Source organism: Sporobolomyces koalae, assembly GCF_050403365.1.
Source record: "Sporobolomyces koalae JCM15063 DNA, S_koalae_JCM15063T_v1_ctg18, whole genome shotgun sequence".
In the NCBI taxonomy this organism is placed as follows: domain Eukaryota; kingdom Fungi; phylum Basidiomycota; class Microbotryomycetes; order Sporidiobolales; family Sporidiobolaceae; genus Sporobolomyces; species Sporobolomyces koalae.
This window is the reverse complement of record NW_027481753.1, coordinates 227261-248734: the sequence shown is the minus strand read 5'-3', so window position 1 is coordinate 248734 and position 21474 is coordinate 227261. Positions and strand designations below refer to the sequence as shown.

The 21474-nt window shown below is 56.2% G+C and overlaps 7 protein-coding genes across 7 annotated transcripts; 3 read left to right on the top strand and 4 right to left on the bottom strand.

The window, feature by feature from the left end:
* Positions 1 to 2585: 2585 nt before the first annotated feature.
* On the bottom strand, positions 2586 to 4936 carry JCM15063_001830 (uncharacterized protein; the record flags this gene model as incomplete). Its single annotated transcript, XM_076678964.1, has 6 exons — positions 2586 to 2672; positions 2747 to 2893; positions 2967 to 3677; positions 3752 to 4288; positions 4356 to 4568; positions 4652 to 4936. The coding sequence occupies 6 exons, from the start codon at positions 4934 to 4936 to the stop codon at positions 2586 to 2588; spliced, it is 1980 nt and encodes a 659-aa protein (XP_076533961.1).
* A 189-nt stretch (positions 4937 to 5125) lies between these two features.
* IST1 (Ist1p) lies at positions 5126 to 6180 on the bottom strand (the record flags this gene model as incomplete). The annotated part of the gene is made up of 4 exons (XM_076678963.1): positions 5126 to 5401; positions 5469 to 5534; positions 5604 to 5678; positions 5743 to 6180. 4 exons carry the CDS (start codon positions 6178 to 6180, stop codon positions 5126 to 5128), a joined length of 855 nt encoding a protein of 284 aa, XP_076533960.1.
* Positions 6181 to 6384: 204 nt separating this feature from the next.
* Positions 6385 to 8967, top strand: JCM15063_001828 (uncharacterized protein; the record flags this gene model as incomplete). The annotated part of the gene is made up of 6 exons (XM_076678962.1): positions 6385 to 6523; positions 6603 to 7231; positions 7305 to 7461; positions 7525 to 8680; positions 8744 to 8815; positions 8922 to 8967. The coding sequence occupies 6 exons, from the start codon at positions 6385 to 6387 to the stop codon at positions 8965 to 8967; spliced, it is 2199 nt and encodes a 732-aa protein (XP_076533959.1).
* Positions 8968 to 13943: 4976 nt separating this feature from the next.
* Positions 13944 to 14568, top strand: JCM15063_001827 (uncharacterized protein; the record flags this gene model as incomplete). Its single annotated transcript, XM_076678961.1, has 4 exons — positions 13944 to 14119; positions 14194 to 14256; positions 14342 to 14457; positions 14537 to 14568. The coding sequence occupies 4 exons, from the start codon at positions 13944 to 13946 to the stop codon at positions 14566 to 14568; spliced, it is 387 nt and encodes a 128-aa protein (XP_076533958.1).
* Positions 14569 to 14679: 111 nt separating this feature from the next.
* Positions 14680 to 15378, bottom strand: JCM15063_001826 (2'-5' RNA ligase family protein; the record flags this gene model as incomplete). The annotated part of the gene is made up of 1 exon (XM_076678960.1): positions 14680 to 15378. The coding sequence occupies one exon, from the start codon at positions 15376 to 15378 to the stop codon at positions 14680 to 14682; it is 699 nt and encodes a 232-aa protein (XP_076533957.1).
* A 347-nt stretch (positions 15379 to 15725) lies between these two features.
* Positions 15726 to 19209, bottom strand: UBP3 (mRNA-binding ubiquitin-specific protease UBP3; the record flags this gene model as incomplete). The annotated part of the gene is made up of 5 exons (XM_076678959.1): positions 15726 to 16018; positions 16083 to 16392; positions 16469 to 16597; positions 16656 to 17157; positions 17231 to 19209. The coding sequence occupies 5 exons, from the start codon at positions 19207 to 19209 to the stop codon at positions 15726 to 15728; spliced, it is 3213 nt and encodes a 1070-aa protein (XP_076533956.1).
* Positions 19210 to 19342: 133 nt separating this feature from the next.
* Positions 19343 to 21329, top strand: JCM15063_001824 (uncharacterized protein; the record flags this gene model as incomplete). The annotated part of the gene is made up of 6 exons (XM_076678958.1): positions 19343 to 19393; positions 19474 to 19537; positions 19603 to 19675; positions 19744 to 19849; positions 19918 to 21231; positions 21300 to 21329. 6 exons carry the CDS (start codon positions 19343 to 19345, stop codon positions 21327 to 21329), a joined length of 1638 nt encoding a protein of 545 aa, XP_076533955.1.
* Between the last annotated feature and the right edge of the window lie 145 nt (positions 21330 to 21474).

Below are 21474 nucleotides of genomic sequence, written 5' to 3'. Positions count from 1 at the left end.
CTGTCGTCGCAAGCGTCTCCCGAGGAGGCTTCCAAAGTATCGCTCCGACATCCTTTCGTGAATTCGACGCGGACGGACCGTTTCGCTCGAGGCCCAATTCGATACTGATGCTTCTGTTGAGTGACGAGAGCCCAAGAGCGAGGTGGCGCGAGTGCCGGGAGACGGCTGTCGACAAGAAATGGCGGAATAGCGCAAGGACGGCAAGGGGAGGAAATGGTCGCAATGGAGCGCTCTTGATCCCTCTTATAGGGGAGACCGATCGCTACGAAGCGTCAAGCTGAGCCCTCGAGCCTGCTGATTCACCGGCGTGACGAGCCTGATACGTCCTCGTAAGCACCTCGTTCTCGCCTTTGCTCGCGCTCGCATCATTCTTTGCTTTCTCGCTTGTTGCTCGCAGCGTCTGCATTCCGACAGCCTTCTTTGCCGTGATTTGCCGCTGCTTGGGTACGAGCGGTTACTGACTCTTGCCCTGTCGCTGATTCGAGACGATACCGCTCCTTCTCGACTTCCATCATGTCGTTCCAACGGCTTGCAACGCTCTCAGCTGTCGACACCATGCGTCAGGCCTGCAGGAACTCGTCACCCAGAGTGGACGAAGGGGAACAACTCACGCAGGCTTTCAAGAGTCGCGGACGTTCCTTGCTCCGACCGTCCGGAAACTTGAGTTGTGCTCGATCCGGCTCGGTAGATGCGCCAACCGCTCAAGGCCGGACCCTCAAAGCTCGATTGCTGTCGTGCGACTCGATGTGTCTCCTGATCTTCAGCTTGTCGTATTGTCGAATGCGACGAGTGCGTCCTGTCGTTCTCAGGACGCGAAGTGGCACCGTGCGTGGAGGTCGAGGATTCCGAGGCGCACATTCACTCAAGCAGCGGGTGGTCGGCTCAAGCTCGCCTGCGAAGAGCTGCGAAAAAGAGGAAAGCGATGTAGCGGGAGTGCTTCAAGTGGAAGATCCGCCGACGATGGAATCGATGCGATGCGGCAGCTGATCATGACGCTCTCCTCTGTCCTCCTGCGACTCTGAACAGCTACGAGTCGACTACGTGCAGCCCTGCGCTTGCTTTCTACGCTTGCTTGACCCTTTCAACCGTAAACCCGGCTACAGGCAGCTCGCACGCCGCAAAACGTGAACGCCCCTGGCCCCTTACCGCTCATGTCCAGCAACCCGTGTCAGGCACCCGACCCTTAGCTAATACTGCTCAACAAATCACAGAGACCTGCCGGGAATAGCTATCTCGGACCGTGCTACCCGCCCTCGCTTCCTCAGCCACTTGTACCTCTATCTCCACTCCAGATTCACTTTGCCTCTCTTCGGACACAACGGAACGTGTCTGTCGAGCCTCCCGGCAAGCAGTTGCGGTGGTCGCTCGGGACTACCTAACGTCCTTGCTCCTGGCAATTGTTCGACCGATGCGAGGTTCGCGAGGTATGGACCACCGTCTGGCCTGCCTTCTCCCCGCTCATGGGGTGCTCAAAGCCTGGGGTATACTGACAGCTTGAAGGAGCTGGCTTGCTCAGGTGCGCTGGGTCGTAAAGACGAGAAAGAGCGAAAGTGGAGCCTGACCCTGGCAAACGATGCGCAAGATCGAGGGTAGATCTCGCTACTGTACAAGCCACGACTCTTCTCCTTCGCGCCAAACGTCTCTTACCCGTCTTCCCTTCGATATCCCTTCGGCGCTAGGCTTCTCGACAGGAAGACAGCCCGCAGAATGATCGAAGCTCATCACAGCCGACTTTCAGCTCTTCGCGGCAGTGGCGCAATAGTCACAGAAAGCTACTCGGCCACTGCAGCGTCTAGCTTGCGCACCTGGGACGACAAGATCATGTCAGTCATGCCTGCACACCGCACTCGATTTCGGCTTGAACTGCGCGACGTCCGACTCTACAGTCTTCATCTAGCATTCGCACTCTCCAGCTTCTCGCACTCGTGCAGAACAGGTACGGGTTGTTCTCGAACCGAGCAAATTCTCAAAAACAGCTGTAGCTCCCTTGGACTGGCCCTAGCTTGCTCTGATGTCGAGAAACGCTTCATGTCTGATTTCTCATATGCAGGTTACAAATGCGGGACGCCCCTTGGTACGAGCACGGTAGCCTTTTCTGATTGCGCGTTCAGAAGACAGCTTTATGAATTGGCTGGGTAGAATCCGCCGATAGCATGAGGATCGACGGGTATCCTTTTTGCGATCTCACATGCCGAACCTTTTGAAATAGGCAACTGTCTTTTCGAGTCCTAGGGTCCGTTTGCGCTGGAGATGTCGAATTGCAAGATAACGGAAAAGCATAGACTCTCACGAGAAAGTGAGACTAGAGGAGAGGGAAGAGACGAGGTGTGCACACCTGACTGCTTGTCCTTCTCTCTGAGTAGTTGCAGCTTGTACCCGCTCGCTCCAATTTGGACCATAGTCTGAAGAGGAGTGAGTCTCGATCATTCGAAAGAGAAGAATGTGTGACGCATCGAATACCCTTTGAACTCTGGAGGAATGGGAGAATTGCTCACGGAGTTTTGGAAAGGTTCAAGTTCAAAAACAACAAACAAGTGATACCTTTCCCTCCCTCCCTGATCTCTCCTTTTTTTTCCCACCTTGTTTCAGAATCCGGCATGAGAGAGTTCGGTTTCAGTCACGAGGACCTTCCACACCTTTGTGACGAGATCTGTCGATTCGTCGTCGAGCACCTGGACGAAGAAAAGCAAAACATCGTCAGTTGTACTATTCGAAAAAATTTCGGACCAGGAGACTCTCGACTTACGGGCTCGAGCTCATCGACGAGGTCTTGCGCAGGTTTGTGACTGCGGACATGCTCGATGACGGCGTTCAAAAGCTCGGCTTCCTCTGCTCCGAGGTACTCGACGATGCACTTGTTCGCATACGGCGAAATCCTCCGCTTGATCATGTCCTAAATTAAATTAGGGACTTGTTTAGTATTTTCTGGCAGTTGCCAAGATTCACGGCCGAGAGGAGATGCTCACCTCGTTCAAACTCGACCATTTGACCTCCCAGCCAAACAACTTGGTCCGATCTCTCGGGATCGAATCCTCGATCTCTCGAATCTTGCGGTCCTTTTCTCTGCCGGTCAATTTCGGCTTGAGATTTTGCTCGCCTGTTGGTGGTGCGGCAGATGATTTCTGACTTTGCTTCTTGTCGTCGTCGTCCTCGTCGTCCGAGTAACTCAAGGGGATCAACTCGCGTTTGCGTTTGCCTTCCTCTTCGTCCTCGCCCATACCCAACACGGCAGGACGTTTCGGAGCTGGTTCGACCGTTTTCGGTTTCGCGTTGGATCCGAAACTGACTTTGACAGCAGCGGGAGCGGTTGCGGATGAGCCCGATTGAGATGCAGCCTCTGGCATAGACGAAGCAAACAGGTCGGCGTGTTGCGCGAGGAACGAATCGGACTGTTGAGCGATTTGAGCGAGTCGTTGTTGTTCGAGCGTTCGATCCCGGGCATCAAAATCTTCTTCACGTTGTCGCAATGCACGTCGTTGCGCTCTCCATCGCACCCGATCGACGTAGAACGCTTCTCGCCCTCGTTCCGCTTCACGTTCGTCGTCCCACGTCGCGAGCGTTTCGGCCATGAACGTTCGTTCGCGATCTTCTTGTTCGACAATCGATCGTTCTCGTAACTTCTCCCGTTCCCACGCCTGGATCCTGCCTCGCTCCCTCTGCTCGAACCGTCTCTCCCTCTGCGTATGGGGAAAAGGTTAGGACCCAAGGTCTTGAGAGATGGGATCGTCTTTTTCGCTGGAGGAGGACTCACGTCTCGAAAGATCTGCTCCTGTTGTCGATGTTCGTGTTCGGCTCGTTCCCGTTCTCGTTTCGCATCGTCAATCTCGACCGGAGGTTCAGATGGTTGAGTTCTCTCTTGCACAAACCCGATCGGTTGATTGAAACTCTGTGGATCATTCTTGGGTCCAGTAGGTCGAGCTGCTGCTGCTGCTGCTGCAGCTGCAGGTTGAGAAGGAGGTTGTTGGTGTTTCTTGTTTTGCAACATGGCTTGACGACGTTCTTCAATCTGTCGATCGAGTTCACGTCGTTCGTTCTGTTTCTTCATTGACCGTTCTCGAAACGCCGCGATCGAACTCAACGTGGTCGCACGTTGACTGTCGGGTAAATCTTCGGGTGCGAGGTCACGCAAGTGCGCTGCGAGTCGTTCTGCTTCGGCTTGTGCTGCCGTCATCGGGGTTGAACCGTTCGCAGCACCTTCACCTGCCACAGGGAGGGAAGCACCGGAAGCGATACGCGAGACGATCGAATCGAGGTCTTGTTTCGCTTGCTCGGTCAAGTCCGATGTACTCTGGTGAATATGGGAGGGAGGAAAACGTCAGGTCCGGACCATGTGGAATCCGAATGGATCTCTTTACCTCGCTTTGGACTCGAGTGGTTTCATACTCGTCGAGTCGAGCTCGCGTCTTTTCATCCGCCTTGACCAACAAAGTCTTTTCGGTTCCAGTCGGGGTCTTGAGCGAGATGCCATTCACAACCGAGAGGCACCTCAAGACGGATTCTGGATCCGAATATTCGACAAATGCGAAAGGAGGTGACGGTCTCCTGAAGGACAGGACTGGTCCTGCAACCTGTTCAAATGTCATACGCACATTCCAATGTCAGTCGTGTTTACAGGGCTGAGAGAGGGTTCCGAAGGGAAAGGGTATTCTACCTTGAGGATCGTTTCCAACCACGCGTTCTCGATCCCATCGGCGATGCTGCCGACAAACAAACTAAACTTGTCGTTCGTCGTTGCTGCTGCTGCTGTGCCGAGTGGAGACGAGTTGGAACCGGATCCCGAAGGCGCGAGAGGTTGAGGTTCGTACGGTGAAGGCGTGTGCGGTGCGTTCACTGGACGCGACGGAGAGGGCGTGTATGGGGTACTGCCCAACCCTGCATGTCTACCTGGTGGTGGAGGGTAGTTGTTGTACCCGTTCGAGGCTGGAGCTGCCAACATGGTCGTTTACGTAGCACGTGAGTACAGATCCGAGGTCACACCACTGCCTAGAGATTGCCTGGGAGCACTCACGTCGACCGTACATCGTGTGTGTATAAGACGCGGGAAGATCAAGGCGCGCACGAACGACTACAAACCGTTCTAATTCAATTCAATTCGCTTTTACTATCACTAATAGGTACTACTGGCTTATTTCCGTTTCAGTTCTGCAAACCGTTTCGTCAACGCTTCAAACGCGGCATCGTCGTCGGTGCCCTTCTTCTTGACGGTGTTGGAGCTCGGCGCGGCCGGTGCGGTCAACCCGGGACTCGCCAAGTTGGTGCGCACGATCACCGTTTCGGATGCACGCGAGGGTTCGACCGGAGGGGGTTGTGGCGCGCTCGACAACGAGGTTGAATCAAATGGCGCGATTTGAGGTCGAACCGGCGTAGTGGGAGGATCACTTGCATTTGCGGTCGCTTGAGCCTGGAATCAACGAAACCCTTTAGGCGTTTGGACACTTTCTGGCATCGAGAACTGGAGAAGGACTCACGGTAGCAAGAGTCGGTTCAGAGGCATCAGGATCCGGGATTCCGTCTGGCCGCCAATCGACCGAGTACTGCACAGAGGAAACGAAGGATGAGCTTGGAGCGCGGCACTCTGTGTGCAGGAAACCGGATCGACGGACGGCTTTGGCAATCTCGTACAGGTACATGTCGACGAGCTCGGTCGGTGGGGTCTGCACGACGAGCTTGGAAGTGACCTGGGACGTGAAATAAGACGAGTTAGACGAGGGTGATTCTCGCAAGAGGGAAGATAGAAGGTACGCGTTCGGGCACGATGCCGTCGAGGTTGTCGATTGCGGCGATCGAATAGTCGCGACCGGCCTTGGACATGAGCATCTCGCGCAGGACGTGCAGCTCTTTGAGCTCGGTGCGGGGCGCGGCATGGATGATGGCGGCAGTCGCTTCGGTCACGCCCGGGTCAATGTCCTTGAGGGACTCGAGGAGGCCAAAGCGGGCGAGGAGGACTTCGCAAAAGAGTTCGAGCAGCTCGAGCAACTCGCACATGAGATCGTCGTGCATGATGCCTTCGACCTTGATGCGTGCGCTCTCGAGCTTGCCCTGGTCGAGCAGGTGGGCAATCTCGCGGCGGGTTGCCTTTGCGAGCTGTGACTTTTTCGTCGCGAGGATGCGTGTGCGCTGAATCGACAGTTTGAGCTGGATGCGTGCGCGGGCTGGACTCCATGCAGTCGGGGGCGGCATCGTGAACGAGCAAGTGGGGGTTCTCGATCGGGCCGTCGTACTCGCAGCAGGCGTTGGAGTCGGGTCCGACGCTGGAGTCGCAGTCGTGGTCGGAGTGAGCAAGCGAGAGAGCGCGTTCACGGTGGGCAGAGTTCTCGCTGAGGGGCGAGACAGTCGAGAAGCGAGCGCGCGGCGTCATGTTCACTCAGTAGACCACCACCCCCAATGTCGCTGTACGGAGGGATCAAGCTCGCCGGGTCAAAGTTGCCCCAGGCATCGACCTCGACTCCGACTGCGCCCAGCGCGGCACCCTCTGGCTTGACGTCGACGTCGACGAGTGATCAAGACAGTCTCAAACCGAAACGTACCTCTCTCCCCGCTTCCCTGCTGGGGGTCTAGCCCTGCTTGAACATTCGCACGTCCCGCTAACACCCCCGTTGCAGCGTCAAACTGGTCCGCCGCGCTGAGGTTTGCCCCAACTCAACGCAAGAAGCCCACGACCGCACCCGCCAAGCCTACCCTCGCGACCGCCTTCTCGACTGCACTCGACGACGACGACGATGACGCGCTCGCTGCACCCGCACCTCACGCGGGCGCGCCTCGCATCGCCAAGGCCGGCAAGGCGAGTCTCAATGTTGAACCCGTCCGCCGTCCTCCCCCTTCGAAATGGGGCGCAGGGTCGAGCATGGCCGCGCAAGAAGCCATCCTGTTGGAAGCCAAGGCGAAAGCTGCCGCCGCCGCTGCTGCTGCGGGTGCGACCGCTACCGCGACGACCAGTTCGACCTCGGCAACTCGCCGCTCCGGCGCCCCGACCCGCATTCGCCGCATCATCCCGATCCCACCGTCGATGACCCTCGAGGACGAGACCATCCTCCCAACCCCGAGCGCCGCCGGCACCGATGTCAACGGCTTTGCCGCGACCGCGATTGGACAAAAGCTCGCCAAGGAACAAGAGAGGAAGAACAACAAGCGTGGCAAGAAGCGCAAGGGTCAAAGCGGCCCAGGCGCGTTTGATGATCCAGCCCTCCGCTACGGCGAGATCCCATACGATCCGGCGAGACCGTGTGACTATGTACATCACTGTCCCCTCCCTCCCTGTCTCGTCATCGCTTCATTCGACCCTGACCGTGGGCTACCCTGTACAGGCTGGCTACAAGACCCATGTCAAGCTCGCACGCGCTCAACGCCGACTCGAACGCGAGGAGGAAGAGCGCCAACGCCGTCGCAGGGAAGGCTCCGAAGGCTCGAGCTACTACTCGGAAGACGACGACGAAGACCGCGAGGGACATCGTGACGAACCAGGTCAGTCCTGTCCCTGGCCCTCCCGCCTCCCCCCGATTGCATTCCCTGACGGTCGATCCATAGCGAAACGCCCGCGATTCTTTGCCCCGCCCACCTCGTACGACGACGATGGTTCGACGCCTTCATTCCCGCCGCCCGTTCCCTTTGATCCAACACCTTCGGTCGCTGCACCGTCTCGCGAAGAGACCGCCGACGAAGCGTATGCTCGCAGGGTCGCGCTCTCGAACCCAGCCCCACCCAATCGAGAAGAGACGGGAGACGAAGCGTACCAGCGGAGACTGGCCATGTCTCGACAGCCTCCCCCGTCTGCACCAGAGCCTGTCGCGCACAGAGGCATCGGAGGTTCAGCCACTGCAGTTCCAGTTGGTCGAGCTCCTGCTCCTCCATCGTTCATCACCTCGTCGTTTGTGCCGCCAACGACTTTTGTGCAACCGACTGTCGCCCCAGCCAGCCTACCGGCAAGCATTCCGCCCCCACCTCCTGGATTCGTTCCTCCGCCATCTTTCGCTCCCGCAACTCAACCTTTTGCACCCCCACCACCGCCTCCTGCAGTACCTCCTCCTCAACCTCAATCGGTACCTGCAGCGGCTGAGGAGACACCTTCGGCCCCTCTCGATGCAGCCGCGGCGCGAGCTCGAGAGATTGCCGCGAGGTTGTCGAAACTCGGAGGAGCGTTCTCGGCGCCTGCTCCACCTCAGCCATCCACTTCGGCCACTCCGAGCATTCCTGGCTCTTCGACTCGTACTGCTGAACCGGTCGAACCTGACAATCGACCGTTCGCTGAACGCATGATGTCCAAGTACGGGTGGAGTTCGGGCAAAGGACTGGGAGCGAACGAATCGGGTATGACGACCGCCTTGTCGGTATCTCGACCTTCCCCTACGGGACCGAAACTCTCTCGTGCACAAAAGAAGAAACACAAACATTTCGGGATCCCGGTGGAACCTCCTCCAACCCGTGTCGGGATGGCAGGTCGCAACAACGTTGTTGATTCGAGTCGGGGTACGAGGAACGAAGACCAAGTCAAGGAAATGGGAGGACAACCTTCTCGAGTCGTCGTGCTTGAGAACCTGTGTGGACCTATAGAAGTCGATGACGATTTGCCCGGGGAGATCGCAGAGGAAGCGAACAAGTTGGGAGTCGTCGAGAGGTGTGCGGTCGTCGTGGTTCCGTTCGAGGACGATGAAGATGAAGTGAGAGTCTTCTTGGTCATGAGCGGGTCAGTTTTCTCTCTTTTTCTCTCTCTTTCGGATAGGGACTGATGGTGGGACGAGTACGATAGGTTGGCAGGAGCATATAACGCGATCAAGAGCTTCGAAGGAAGGTTCTTCGGAGGAAGGACAGTCAGAGCTCGGTGCGTTTCCCTTTTTGTTTTCAACTAGGAACGGTCTCGATGCGCATGTTTGTTCCCGATTTCTGACCTCGCACCACTCGCAAATTGTCTCTTGTTGGAGGAACAGATACTACGACGAGGCATTATTCAAGGAGGGTCAACATCATTTGTGATCGAGACGAATCTCATCGGTTTCTTCCACTCTCCATTCTCTTTGCCATGTAACGCCCCGGAGGCGCGCTTTTGTTTCTCTCTCTTTCTCGCCATTGCGATCGACGGACACGCGTAACATGTCTTGTCTGCGAGCCGAGAGAAGAGCCTTTGGAACAGATAATTGCGCCGATTTGGCTGGAAAAGTGTTACTGATTGACCGAGAAGACGCGATTTGAAAAAGAAAAGGGGGATGGGAGAACGTATAATCAGGTTATCAAAAGGGGGGAAAGGGATCATGGGTGCCCACTCAAGCGGGATGAGAGGGTTCAAAGCCGAAGTAGATTCTCTGTTGATTGGCGGACATGTGTCTTCGAACAACCGCTTGTATCAAGCCTTGCAATGAACCAGGAGCAAATGCATAATCTATGAGAACCGACGGCAGTGGCTGAAGCTCGAGACACGATTTGAGCTTTCGAACAACCAGAGGTATTGTATGAATAGAATACGTACCACGATGTTTTCGAAACGATCCTGTCATTCTCGTAATGATCAAACGTGTGAGTGCGGCGATACAGCTGCGCAAGAGTCTTTTACGAACAGCAACGAACCGATTCGCGCGCTTTTTCGGGCAATTCGAGGTCAAGCTTCTTGCGATTCTGGACGAGAGCCTGCGCCCAGCCATGTAACTGCTCCAACGCCTGCTTCTCGACTCGATACGATTGGCAGCTGAGGTGATTTCCGAAAATCTGGGCACAAACATTAACGTAGTCGGGCCATTTCAAGGTTCGTTGACTGTGTGTCCCAGGGTGGGCCTCGAAATAGACTGAGAGGGGCGTAAGAGCTAGCGCTACGGCGTGAAAGATGCTTCCAGTGGAGATAATTCGAGTGAAATATTCGGCAGCGGCGGCAAGGATTTGATCCCCCTAGGTACAGTGCACAGAGGCCGAGCGGTAAGTCAGCACTGGCGTGGTGAGCAAGTGGCGCAAGCCAAATAATGCCTCACGTATTCCTCCAGCATTTCCGGAGATAATAGTCGTTGCCAAGCGGTTCGGATGTCACCAACAAGCTGCTCATCGGGCTTTGCAAAGATGTCGGAGATTTCCACGCCGATAGGAGCCGAGGGAGAACAGCATCACTCACTCCGCCAAGCTCTATGAAAAGAGTAGCCAGCGTTGCGTGGGAATCGCTGTTGAATCTTGCCGTGAGGGCCTCGAGTCGCTCGATAGCAATCTTCCACAAATGACTCCTGGCACCGTCGATCTCCATTGCACTGCTTTTCGTTCGCACCGCCTGAGTCACTGTCTTCGCCAGCGCACGTTTCCATTCAGCGAATTTGACGCGGTAGTGGTCCTTGGTGTGCATCGCGGGAGTACTGGGGATTTTGAGCTCGGCGAGGACCATCCTGAAGCCACTGTTGTCATACTTGTAAGGGGGATCAAGCGACATGATGCCGGTCGAAGTTCCAGATCGGAAGTCTCTGGAGCGAAAAGTTGTGTAGGAGAACGACTTGCAGGAAGAAGAGCTAGACATGCCGGACGCTTCGTCAGTGAGGACGGACGCCGCGGAACGCGCACGGAAAAGCCCGAGCGCGACTGAAGGACCGTGTTGCTCAGAAATGTCGCCATCGACAATGCATCGGTACACGCGAGTCAATAAACAACGACCATACACGGCTCAGTCAATAGCCCTGCAAGGGCAGCGACACAGATCATGATTGCATCGATACGAGCGACTTTCTTGGGTCGAAACAACCCTTGTCGATCGTGACTTGCACACGCATCCGGTCGCTTGCAAGAGATTCAGCGCTGATGTTTCGAGAAGTCGAATCAGTAAGTGCGGAAGCTTGACCGAGAACCCTAGCAGCGTGGTTGCATCGCCTTCGCGAGCCGGCGGCGACCGACTTCCTGCCCTTCCCCGCGACAACATTACTCGCGAGCAATCGATTGAACGAATGAGAATGACAGTATCAGGATGCGGGTTCCTCTCACCAGAACACCTTTGATCGCTCCAATCGACGAACATCAGCGTCTCGGTCAAGACGGACAAGCGCGCGCTCGTAGCCGAAGAGAATCGGGATCAAATGCAGCGGTGGGCTTCCTCGAGAAACATCGGAACGGCATCAGCGATGCTCTGGCGAAGACTCTTCAACATCCTGCTGTTTCCGCCCGCGGAGTAGATACATCATGCGAGGAATGCGACAACTTCTTGTGGGTCCTGACTTGTGCGAGAGATTTTTGTATCTTTCTTTCGGATATGGACTGACGGGGGACGAACTGCACATGAAAGGTTGGCGGGAGCATACAACGCGATCAAGAGTTTCGAAGGAAGATTCTTCGGAGGCAGGACAGTCAGAGCTCGGTGCGTTTCCCTTTCTGTTTCGACTAGCAACGGTCTCGATTCGCATGTTGAGGTTTCTGACCGCGTGACACCCGCAAATTGTCTCTTGTTGGAGGAAAAGATACTATGACGAGGCATTATTCAAGGAGGGTCACCATCATTTGTGATCGAGACGGATCCCATCGGTTTCTTCCAGTGTCCTTTCTCTCTGCAATGGAACGCCCCGGAGGCGCGCTTTTGTTCCTGTCTCCTTCTCGCCGTTGTGATCGATGAGAAACGCGAGCGAGCCGAGAGAAGAGTGTTTGGAACAGATCGTTGCGCCGATTTGGCTGAAACACAGTTACTGATTGATCACGAACACGCGAGTTGAAAAGAACAGCGGGAAGAGAAAGCTTGCGAACAGACTAAGAGGGAGGGGGGACATCGGGCGGCCTTCCAAGCGGCATGATAGGTATCTGGTTAGCCCCAGTAGACTTGGCGTTGACGGGCCGTCAGGATCCCCCGTGCCACCCCGTCAATCACAGGAGGCGATCGACGAGGAGCGAACGCATGGTTCACGAGGAACCACGGCGTCGGCTAAAGCTCGCGGAAGAATAAACTAAGCACATGTATGACCAGATTCATCTGTATGGATAGGACAAAAACGTACCACAATGTTTTCAAGACTAGCCTGTCGCAGTCGTGATCAACGTGTAAGTGCAGCACCTCACTTGGGCAACGTTCTTTGACCAACAGCAACGAACCGGTACGTGTGCTTGTCCGCTCGTTCCTTGGTCAAGCTCATTGCGATGCTCGACGAGAGCCTGCGCACTGCGACCCAACTCCTCCATCGCCTGCTTTTCGACTTGATGCGACTCCCGGCCTCGGTGGTTCTCGAATATCTTGGCACAAGCCTTGAGATACTTGAACCATTCAAAAGGTAGTATACTGGTTGTCCCAGGGTGTGTTTGGATATAGTCTGAGACGGGCGACAGAGCTTGCGTAATAAAGCCATCGAATGGACTGGGCGCGAAGGCATAATCTATGAGAACCGACGGCGGTGGCTGGGGCTCAAAAGTCGAATTAAGCTTTCGAACGACCAGAAGTATCTGTATTGATAGAAAACGTACCACGATGTTTTCGAGATGAACCTGTCGTTCTCATGATGATCAACGTGTAAGTGCAGCACTCTGCCTTCGCAAGAGTCTTTTGCAAACAGCACTGAACCAGTACATGCGCTTGTCCGCTCATTCCCTTGTCAACTGTCATGCAATGCTCGATGAGAGCCTTGGCACTGCGACCCAACTCCTCCAGCGCCTGCTTTTCGACTTGATGCGACTCCCGGCCTCGGTGGTGCTCGAATATCTTGGCACAAGCCTCGAGATACTTGGACCATTCGATGGGAGGTATACTGGTTGTCCCATGGTTTGCTTGGATATAGTCTGAGATGGGCGCGAGAGCTTGCGTTACAGCAGAGAGGCTTCCGGTGAAGTACTCTCTAGCGGCGGCGATGACACGCTCTCCCTAGGAGCGGTGTGTAGAGTCCAAGCGGCTATGTCAGCACTGCTCGTGGTGTGCAAGTAGCTTAAGCCAAACATGCCTCACGTATTTCCTCAGCATCTCCGGCGGGTCTGTGTGCAGCGAATCGGCTTGGATGTCAACAACAAGCTGCTGATCGGACTGTGCAGAGATATCAGTGATTCGCACGCCGCAAGAACCCGAGGGAGAACAGCATCACTCACTCCGCCAAGCTCGATGAGAAGAGTAGCCAGCGTTGCGTGGGGATCGCGGTTGAATCTTGCCGTGAGGGCCTCAAGTCGCTCAATGGCAATCTTCCAAAAATGGGTCCTGGCATCAAGAACCCTTTCGAACGGATAGCTTTTCCTTTGCACTGCGTCAGTCACTGCCTGCTGCAGCGCCAATTTCCATTCATTGACATTGGCTCGATAGTATGGGTAGTTATCGCGCAATGCGGAACTGCCTTCAGCCCCTAGCCTGGCGAGGGCGGTCCTGAAGCCGATGCTGTTGAAAGCGCGAGTCCGATCAAGCGACATGATGCAGGTCGAAGTGCCAAATCGAAAGAGCGCAAAGGTGTGCTGAAGAACGACTTGCAGGAAAGAGAGCTAGATGGACGGATCGTCAGTGAGGACAGACGCCGCGGAACGCGAACGGAAAAGCCTGAGCGCGATGAAAAGATCGTGTGCACAAGAATGTCGCCATCGATGCTGCGGTACTCGTGGTCACTACAGTAGACAGCGACTATATGGCTCGGACAATGGTCCTTGTAGGGGAAGCGAGACAGCTCATGGTCGCGCCGATGCGAGCGACTGTCTCGGGGCGGAACAACCCTCGTCGCGACTTGCAGTGAGCGCAATCCTACGCGTCGAGTAGCGTGCGAGAGATTCAATAATGATGGCCCGAGAAGTCGGATCAGTCAGAAGCTCGCAGCAAGCTTAAGGGTGCATCATTGGGTGCATCGCCTTCTTCTCGACCTGGCGGCGACTGACTCTCTGCCCAAACCCGTCATTAGGCCGCTTCTAAGCCCTTGACACCCGACGTTCTCCAGCCCCAGCGACTTGACTTCTCGACCACGTCAAGGTTCAACTTTCCCGAAAGTCTCATCTCGCTCGACCGCCCTTTCGTTTGCTACTCAGCAAGCCGCGAAATCAAGCATACGAGGATGTCGAAACACGAAGGTACTAGCAATGTGTGGGCCTGGATCAAGCTCATCGTGACCTTGAGCGTGTTTGCCGTCCTCGTCATTGCCATCAGATGGGGCGTAGTCGCGTTCAACGCTGCGATCGACACGACCAAACAAAACTTGCAGAGGCGAGGAGTCGATGTCTCTGCTGATGGGTGAGCCTGACCTACTCGAAACTTGGGCCCATTTTATGAGAACACCTCTGATCGCTCCTCTCGACCAATTCCAGTGTCTCGGTCAAGACGGACAAGCGCGCGCTCACAGCCGAAGAAACTCAGGATCGATTGCAGCGGTGAGCTTCTCCCAGATGAATTGGAACGGCACCAGCGCCGGGATGGTAAAGGCTGATTAAAATCTTGCCCTTTATTGCCCCTTAGATCGATCATGCAAGGCTGGAAAGCGACAACCTTTTCTGTTCCCTGGCTTCTGCAAAAGACGACGAACTTGGGAGGCTCGAAGCACGACAAGGACAAGCAGGAATGGGAAAAGAAGTGTATGATCTTATCTTCCCTCGTGCCACTCGCGCGTCAAAGAACTGATGTAGCGCATGCTCTTGTACGCCCATTGCACAGACGGGCCAAAGCCAGCAAAGAAGGTTCAATAGACCTGAGTTACTTTGCTTCGATACATGTAGACACTTTCCTTTCCCCTTTCTCTCCGACTCTCAGCCCTTCCGATGTTTCGCTGTGCGATGCTGTAGCTTTCCTTTGATCAATCATTGAAAGTCCCATTCTTGTTCGAATACCCATTCGCCGTGGTTGTACCGCCACAATACCAACCCGGTTGCTTGTCCCACTTTTTCACCCTCGCGCTCCCACTCTCGGCACTCTTGGAGAGCTTTCTCGACTTTCTCCTTGTCGTCCTCCTTGTTCATGATGGTCCAATGCGCCCGGAACGATTTCGAATCTTGTTGACTCAAAAACTCGTGCCAATCCTTCTTCAGTTCGCCGTGTAACCGTTTCCCTTGTTCAGTTCCTTCTGCAGGATCGATCGCGACTCCTTGTTCTCCCATTTTGAACACTTTGCCCGAAGTGACTTTGAACTTGTGGGTCGCTTTCGAAACTCGATCGAGAGTTTGTTTCACATCGTCGATTCGAGAATGGGGCAACGCGTGAAACAGGGTCAAATGTGCTGGAACTTTGAGTCGATGAGCAGGGAAGTAGTGTTTGCGCAATTCGTTGATCGGGTCGTGCAATTCCGAAGAGATTCGTAACGAGAGAGGGTAGACGCAAGTTTCGGCACCATGGGTAGCAGGTCGATGTCGATGGACTTTGCCTTCGTGTCCTTGTCGCACTGCGTGCCATTGGGGACCTTCTTTGCCGTGACCGTGTTGGTCATGGTGTTGCGATTTGTGAGACGAGTTCGAGTGAGAATGAGCGTTCGAATGCGAAGAGGAATGAGCGTTCTGAGTCATGGTAGGCAAACTGCGCTGTAGTAGGTACCGTCTCGTCAGATTTCGAGACAGTAGCATGCAAATAGAGAGTAGAGCGTATAAACGCAGGAGGGTTACGAATCCTCTACTTTCGACGTCACTTGGTACGACAGCTCTGAATACCTTCTCAAATCTCGGTTCTGAAGAAATCAATCGAGACGGATCATTGGTTTTCACTGCTTGAATTCCAAAAGTCTAGCAGAGTAGAGGTGGTGCGAGAACGTTTCAAGGGGGTTCTTGAAATCCCGAGTGGTTTTTTATTCACAAAAATCAGGTGTTGCCCCCCCTGTTTGCCATCTGTTCCGACTTTCCTCCTTGAAGAAAAGACTTCACTTGTCTTCGACTTTGGCATACATGAGGAGGTACGCTCCTTTGTGTTCGTCTTCACCTCCAAACATTCCTTCCCGATCTCGCATCGCTGCAGTCGCTTCCCATCTCCGTCGACCTCCTCCTCCTCCTCCTGTTGTCGGTTGAGAATCTGATGGGTTGACGGCGATTTCTCCGGGTCCTAGTGTTCGGATATGAGTGTCGTCCAGTTCGAGCCAGTTTGCGGCATGGTAAGCGGTTCGCACTGCGACCGTGTAGTGTCCTCCCGAAGCTTGCAATCCATGGTGATACACGACTGAAGAAACGAGACCATGAATAGGTGTACACAACAATTGAAAGAGAAAAAGATGAAAACCAACCTCCAAACAATTCATACCTAGCAACTTCCTTGCCCTTGTCGAGTCCGTTCCTTCTCACCGGACTCATGACTTTTTCATCAATCCGCAAATGCGTCGAGTATCCAATCTTTTTCGTACATTTTTGACTGCCGACGACTTCGTCGTACAGGAATCGTTTCAAATGCAAGATCAACACTGGCGGCAGTTCGTCGAGCGTGAATTGTTTCGTCGCGTCTTGAGTGATCGTGCCTCGAGCAGTCGCGTAGTCGGGTAGAGGTTCCGGGGTCGTCAAGTTCAAGAGTGCGTCTTCAATCGTTCGCACGTGATCCGGCTAATCAAAGCAAAGGTATGGAGAAAAATGTTAGGATCGCTTGTCTCAAACATCTAGAAAACGAATAGTAGCTGACCTGTATATCAAGTTGTAACCGTTGAAACGGTTCAATCGTGACACTGTCTTTTTGACCTGGACATCTCAGTACACTCCTCGATTTGCCTCCAAAGATGCGCGTGATGGGCGAATCTTTCGTGTCTCCCGTCTGGAAAGAGGTAAAAATTCAGCTATGATGGTTTACATCCGAGTTTGAGATGACTTACCGTTCGAGTCGTCGCGATCCTACCTTTGCTCCCAACTTCTGCCCACCCTCCTTCCCCTTCATCTTCAGTGACAACTTGTTTCTCTTTACCCTTGTCCCCAGGTCCACCTCCAAGTTTCGAAACTCGTTCCTCTTCTCGTTTGACAATCTCGCTCACTTCCTCACTCAACGTTTCGAGGAAGAACCCTAGAAACTCTTCTGCATCTTCCTGAGTGCCTCTCCTCATGGCGTCGAATCGGGGGTTCGAAGACAACGCATCGTGAATCGGAGTTGGAGACAGGGAAGGCAATGGAGTCAAAGTTCCTGAATTGTGGTTGTGAGCGTACCGAGACGTCGAAGGTCGAGGTGAAGCGGTCGAGGTCGATGGACTTGGGTCTGCTGTTGCAAAGGAAGACAAATTCGATGATGACGATGGGGTCGAGGACGATGCGGCAGGGTTTGGGTTCGCAGCATCAAACGCAGCCGAATGGGAAGCGTTGCGGAACTCGCCAAGGAACGCAATCCTAACAGGACAGAGAGAGAGAGAGGATATGAGCGACTTGCAGGGAGGGGACCGATGAGAAAGGGAAAACTTACATGGCTTCGACGGCGCTTCGTCCTTTTTGTCCATTGCTCCTCAAGTCTGCCCTGCTACCCGCCTCGACCGCACGGAGGGTTTCCCAGAACGCGCCACAGTACACGAGCGCTTGCAGGATCGCGTTCGCAAAGCACAGGTTGCCATTGTTGATCAACCCGCGCGGTAGCGGAGGCGAAGGTTTGTGCACGTGCGAAGGAGGCGCGGCGAGGGCAGCGAGGAGGGAAGAAGCGGGGGCAGTCGGAGGTGGAGGTGCAGACGCGAGACTCGCAGAGATCGGAGTCACTCCAGATGAAGATGCGGGTGGGGTCGAGCCGGGCGGAGGACGAACGAGATCTGCCCACGACTTCATCTTGGGCTTGGGCGCAGGCGCTTTCGGAGTGGCGGGAGCAGCAGGCTTGACCGCATCAGCTTCAACGTCCGTCGCAGGCGGAGAGGTTGCTGGCACGGCTGGCGTTGATGCAGGCTTTGACGGAGACACGACGGCCTCGGGTTCGACGATGGTCTCGGTTTTAGACTTGGGCTCCTCGACCGCGGCTGGTGGCTCTTCTTGCTTTGGCGGCTCCTCTTTGCGGGCTTGTGGCGGTGCTTCAACCGACTTGACCGATGCTGCAGTCTCGGTGGACCGTTCTTCCTTCTCCTCCTCGAGCGGTTTTGCTTCCGACTCGTTCGCGTCTGCGCCTGATGTGACATCTCGGGGTCGATCTGCAACGGGCGTTGCCGTTGGCGTGGCAGACTTGTCCGGGTAGACGGGAAACTTGTACCCGGCCGAAGGGACGACGCCGGGCGCGAGGGTCAGGTACGTGAACGTGCGCGGCGAAGGCAAGCGCGACTTGCGGTGTCGTCTCGGCGGAGCCTGCGCGGGCGGGTGCGCGATCGAGAGCGAGGGAGCCGAGGCACGGTCGGAGAGGGCAGCGGGTTGCTCGGACTGCGACACTTGCGGCTCGAGTACGGACGGGGTCGCGAACGAGACGGGGTACGCAGGGGCCGGAGGAGGCGTCGCAAAGAACGAGGTTGCGGCGATCGAAGGCGGCGGGAGGGGCGTCGCTGGCGAGACGGGGAGCGACGGGGTGGTCGCGAGGTGCACGGCGGCAGGGACCGGAGCTGGGACCGGGGCGAGCGGACGCTGGGGCGAATACGGGGGATGGGTCGCGGGTATCGGAGGCTGGGGCGCGAGGTACGGCGAGTGGGACGGGGACGCGAGGTGATGTGGGCCGTTGTGGGTCAGGGGCAAGAAGATGCCGTTCGACGCGCGGGGCGGTGGCGGCGCCGAGTGGTGGGACTGCTGGTAGTACGAGGGAGCGTGCGCAAGTGGGGCCGGGTGGGCATGGGAATGGGACTGCGAGGGGTGGGGATGGGGGTGCGAGGTCGAGGTTGAATGAGGGTGGTTCAGCGAGTGATTGTGCGAGTGCGAATGGGCGAGCGAGTGGGTGTGCGAATGCGAGTGCGAGTGGAGGTGCGAGTGGGACGAGTGGGACGAAGGGGACGAATGCGAGAGGGAATGCGGCGAGTGCGAGTTGAGGTGGTGGGACGGGGGTATCGGCGGGTAGGACGACGATGCAGCTGGGGAGCCGTTTGAAGTGGACGGCCACCGGTGGGCGTACGGCTGACTCGTTATTGGGTACAGCGCGTGGTAGTAGCCGTTCGCGGGTTGGGGTTGGATGTAGTTCGAGATGGGGTAGTCGTACGTCTGGGCCTGCGCCGATGAGTGGAAGGACGACGCGGGCGGGACCGAGTCGGGTTGGAGGAACGAGAAGGCCTGCGAGTTGGGATTCAGCTTGCGGTGCAGCGGCTGCGGTTGCATCGGTGCAGCTGCAGATCCAGGTGTAGGTGTAGATCCAGATCCAGATGCAGACCCCGATGCAGGAGCAGGTGCGGACGAGGATAGAGGAGGAGGAGGAGGATAGCCTCGAGCTGGACCCGCGGTCGCACTCGATCCGGCCGATGGGGACGGCGCGAGAGCCGGTGCAGGAGTGCCCATGCTAGGTACTGGTACAGCCGCGCGGTGGAGTTGATCAAGCTGGGCGTCGCAACTCGTTCGCGCACTCTCTCTCCTCTCTCTCTCTCTTGCCTCTCTGCCTCTTTCGCCCCTGTTCCGAGTTTGGTTGTTGATTATGGCGGCCCAATTCATCGGGTCCGTGATCAGCTTGATCTCGAAATCCGACGTGAGTTGCCTCGACCCCTCGCCAACCTGGGACGCCCAGTGCCCGTCACTCACGCCGTCGGGTGCTTGACCCCTTGACAGATTCGGTACCAGGGTGTCCTCCACTCGATCGACCCGCAAGCCGCGACCGTCTCGCTCGAGAAAGGTCAGTCTGTCGCGTGATTCATCCTCCCTCTCGTCTCGCTCAGCTCACGCCCTCCATCCATCCAGTCCGGTCTCTCGGCACCGAAGGACGCAAGTCCAACCCGGCCGAGGAAGTCGCCCCGAGCGACAATGTCTACGAGTCGGTCCTCGCTCCTGCCTGTCCCTCTCTCCCCACTCGCTGACTCACCCCCTCTGCACCACGGGCAGCTTTATCGTCTTTCGCGCATCCGATGTCAAGGACCTCCAGATCGAGGCACCCGCAGCATCCAACCCAACCGACGAACCCGCCATGGCTGACCCCGCCATCGTAGGCGTACGCACATCTTTCTGCCCCTCCCTCTCTTCCGAGTGCCATCGCTGACACAACATGCTTCCGCGCAGACTACTGCCCCCGCGGCTGCAGCTCCTGCCGCGACCCCGGCTCCCGCGCCTGCTGCATCTGCTCCTCCCTCGGATGCACCTGCTCCTGCCGCCTCGCTGTCGCCCCCGAAACCGGCTGAACCCTCGCAGCCTTCCCCGCAGCAGCAACCTGCGCAACCGCCGCTGCCTCAGTCTCCGTACAACATGCCCCCGCCCCACTTGGGCCAGCCGCCGTTCGGTCACTACCCTCCCCCGCCCTTTGGCGCTCCGTTCGGTGGACCCCACCCTCCGTTCCCACCGTACGGTGCACCGTACCCGCCGTTTGGAGCCCCTGGACCGTTTGGAGGTCCCGGCTTCCCTCCAGGTCCTCCCGGCCCTCGATCGCCCTTCATGCAAGGCCCTCCTCCTCCCCCGATGCACCTCGAGCAACCTCGCCAACCGCAAGAACAGGCCGCCAACCAGAGCCCCTCGGTCGCTTCTGCGACTGCCCCCTCTCCCGCCCTAGAGAAGCAACAAGCTCCCACCACCGCGGCTCCTGAATCGACCGACTCTGCCGCGGCGCCCACTACCCCTCAAGAGACGCGCCCCGAGACGAATGGACAAGCCGCAACGGATCCTGCTGCTCCTGTCAAGAAGCAAGCTCACGAGATTGAACAACTCGCGAAAGACATGTCGCGTACGAGTGTCTCGAATACGACAACCTCACCGTACCAACAACAGCAGTACCCCCAACAACAACAACAGGCTCGACCTCGTCGTGGTGAAGATCACGTTGGAGCTTCCCTCTTTGGTGGAGCTTCTCCTGCTTCCGGTCGAGGTGCACCTCCTCCATCTCGTTCTCAACCTGGTCGACCCCTTCAACCATTCAATTCAAACGGTGGCGGCAACAAACCTACGATCGCGGTCCCCGATACCGATTTCGATTTCGCTTCTGCCAATGCAGCGTTTCAAAAACCTCTTGCTTTGCCCGAATCGACCAAGGCTCCTTCTTCTGGAGGTGGAGAACAAGACGATTTCGTCGTACCTCCTCCTGCTACGAATGCGGCCGAAGTTAGTTACAACCCTTCGAAATCGTTCTTTGATTCGATTTCGTCGGATGCGAAAACTCGGGCAGATCCTCAAGCTCAACACCTCGCCGGTCGTCATGGAGGGATCGGAGGTGGAGGGTACAGTGGTGGCAGGTACGATCGAGAGAAGGAACGAGAGAAGAATATGGAAGCGTTTGGAGAATCGGGGGCGGGGATGGGACGAGGTGGATATCGACGAGGAGGTAGAGGTCGTCGTGGAGGAGGAGGAGGAGGAGGAGGTGGATACCATTCCGGAGGTGGACAAAGAGTCAGTTTCTTTTCTGCGATCCTTCGATTTTCCTCGGGCCCTATTGACGTGTTTATGGTTTTGGACAGCAGTACAACGGACCTCGGACCCAACAATAGTTTCTCGAAAGTCAGCATTGCCGAAAAAAAAAACATATCGCTCTTTTCCCACTCTCTTCGTCCTCGTCGTCGTAGTGCAAAAAATCTCGAAATATACCATGGTTGTCTTGTTTTCAGGGATTTTCGAGGCTGACAGGGCACGTCA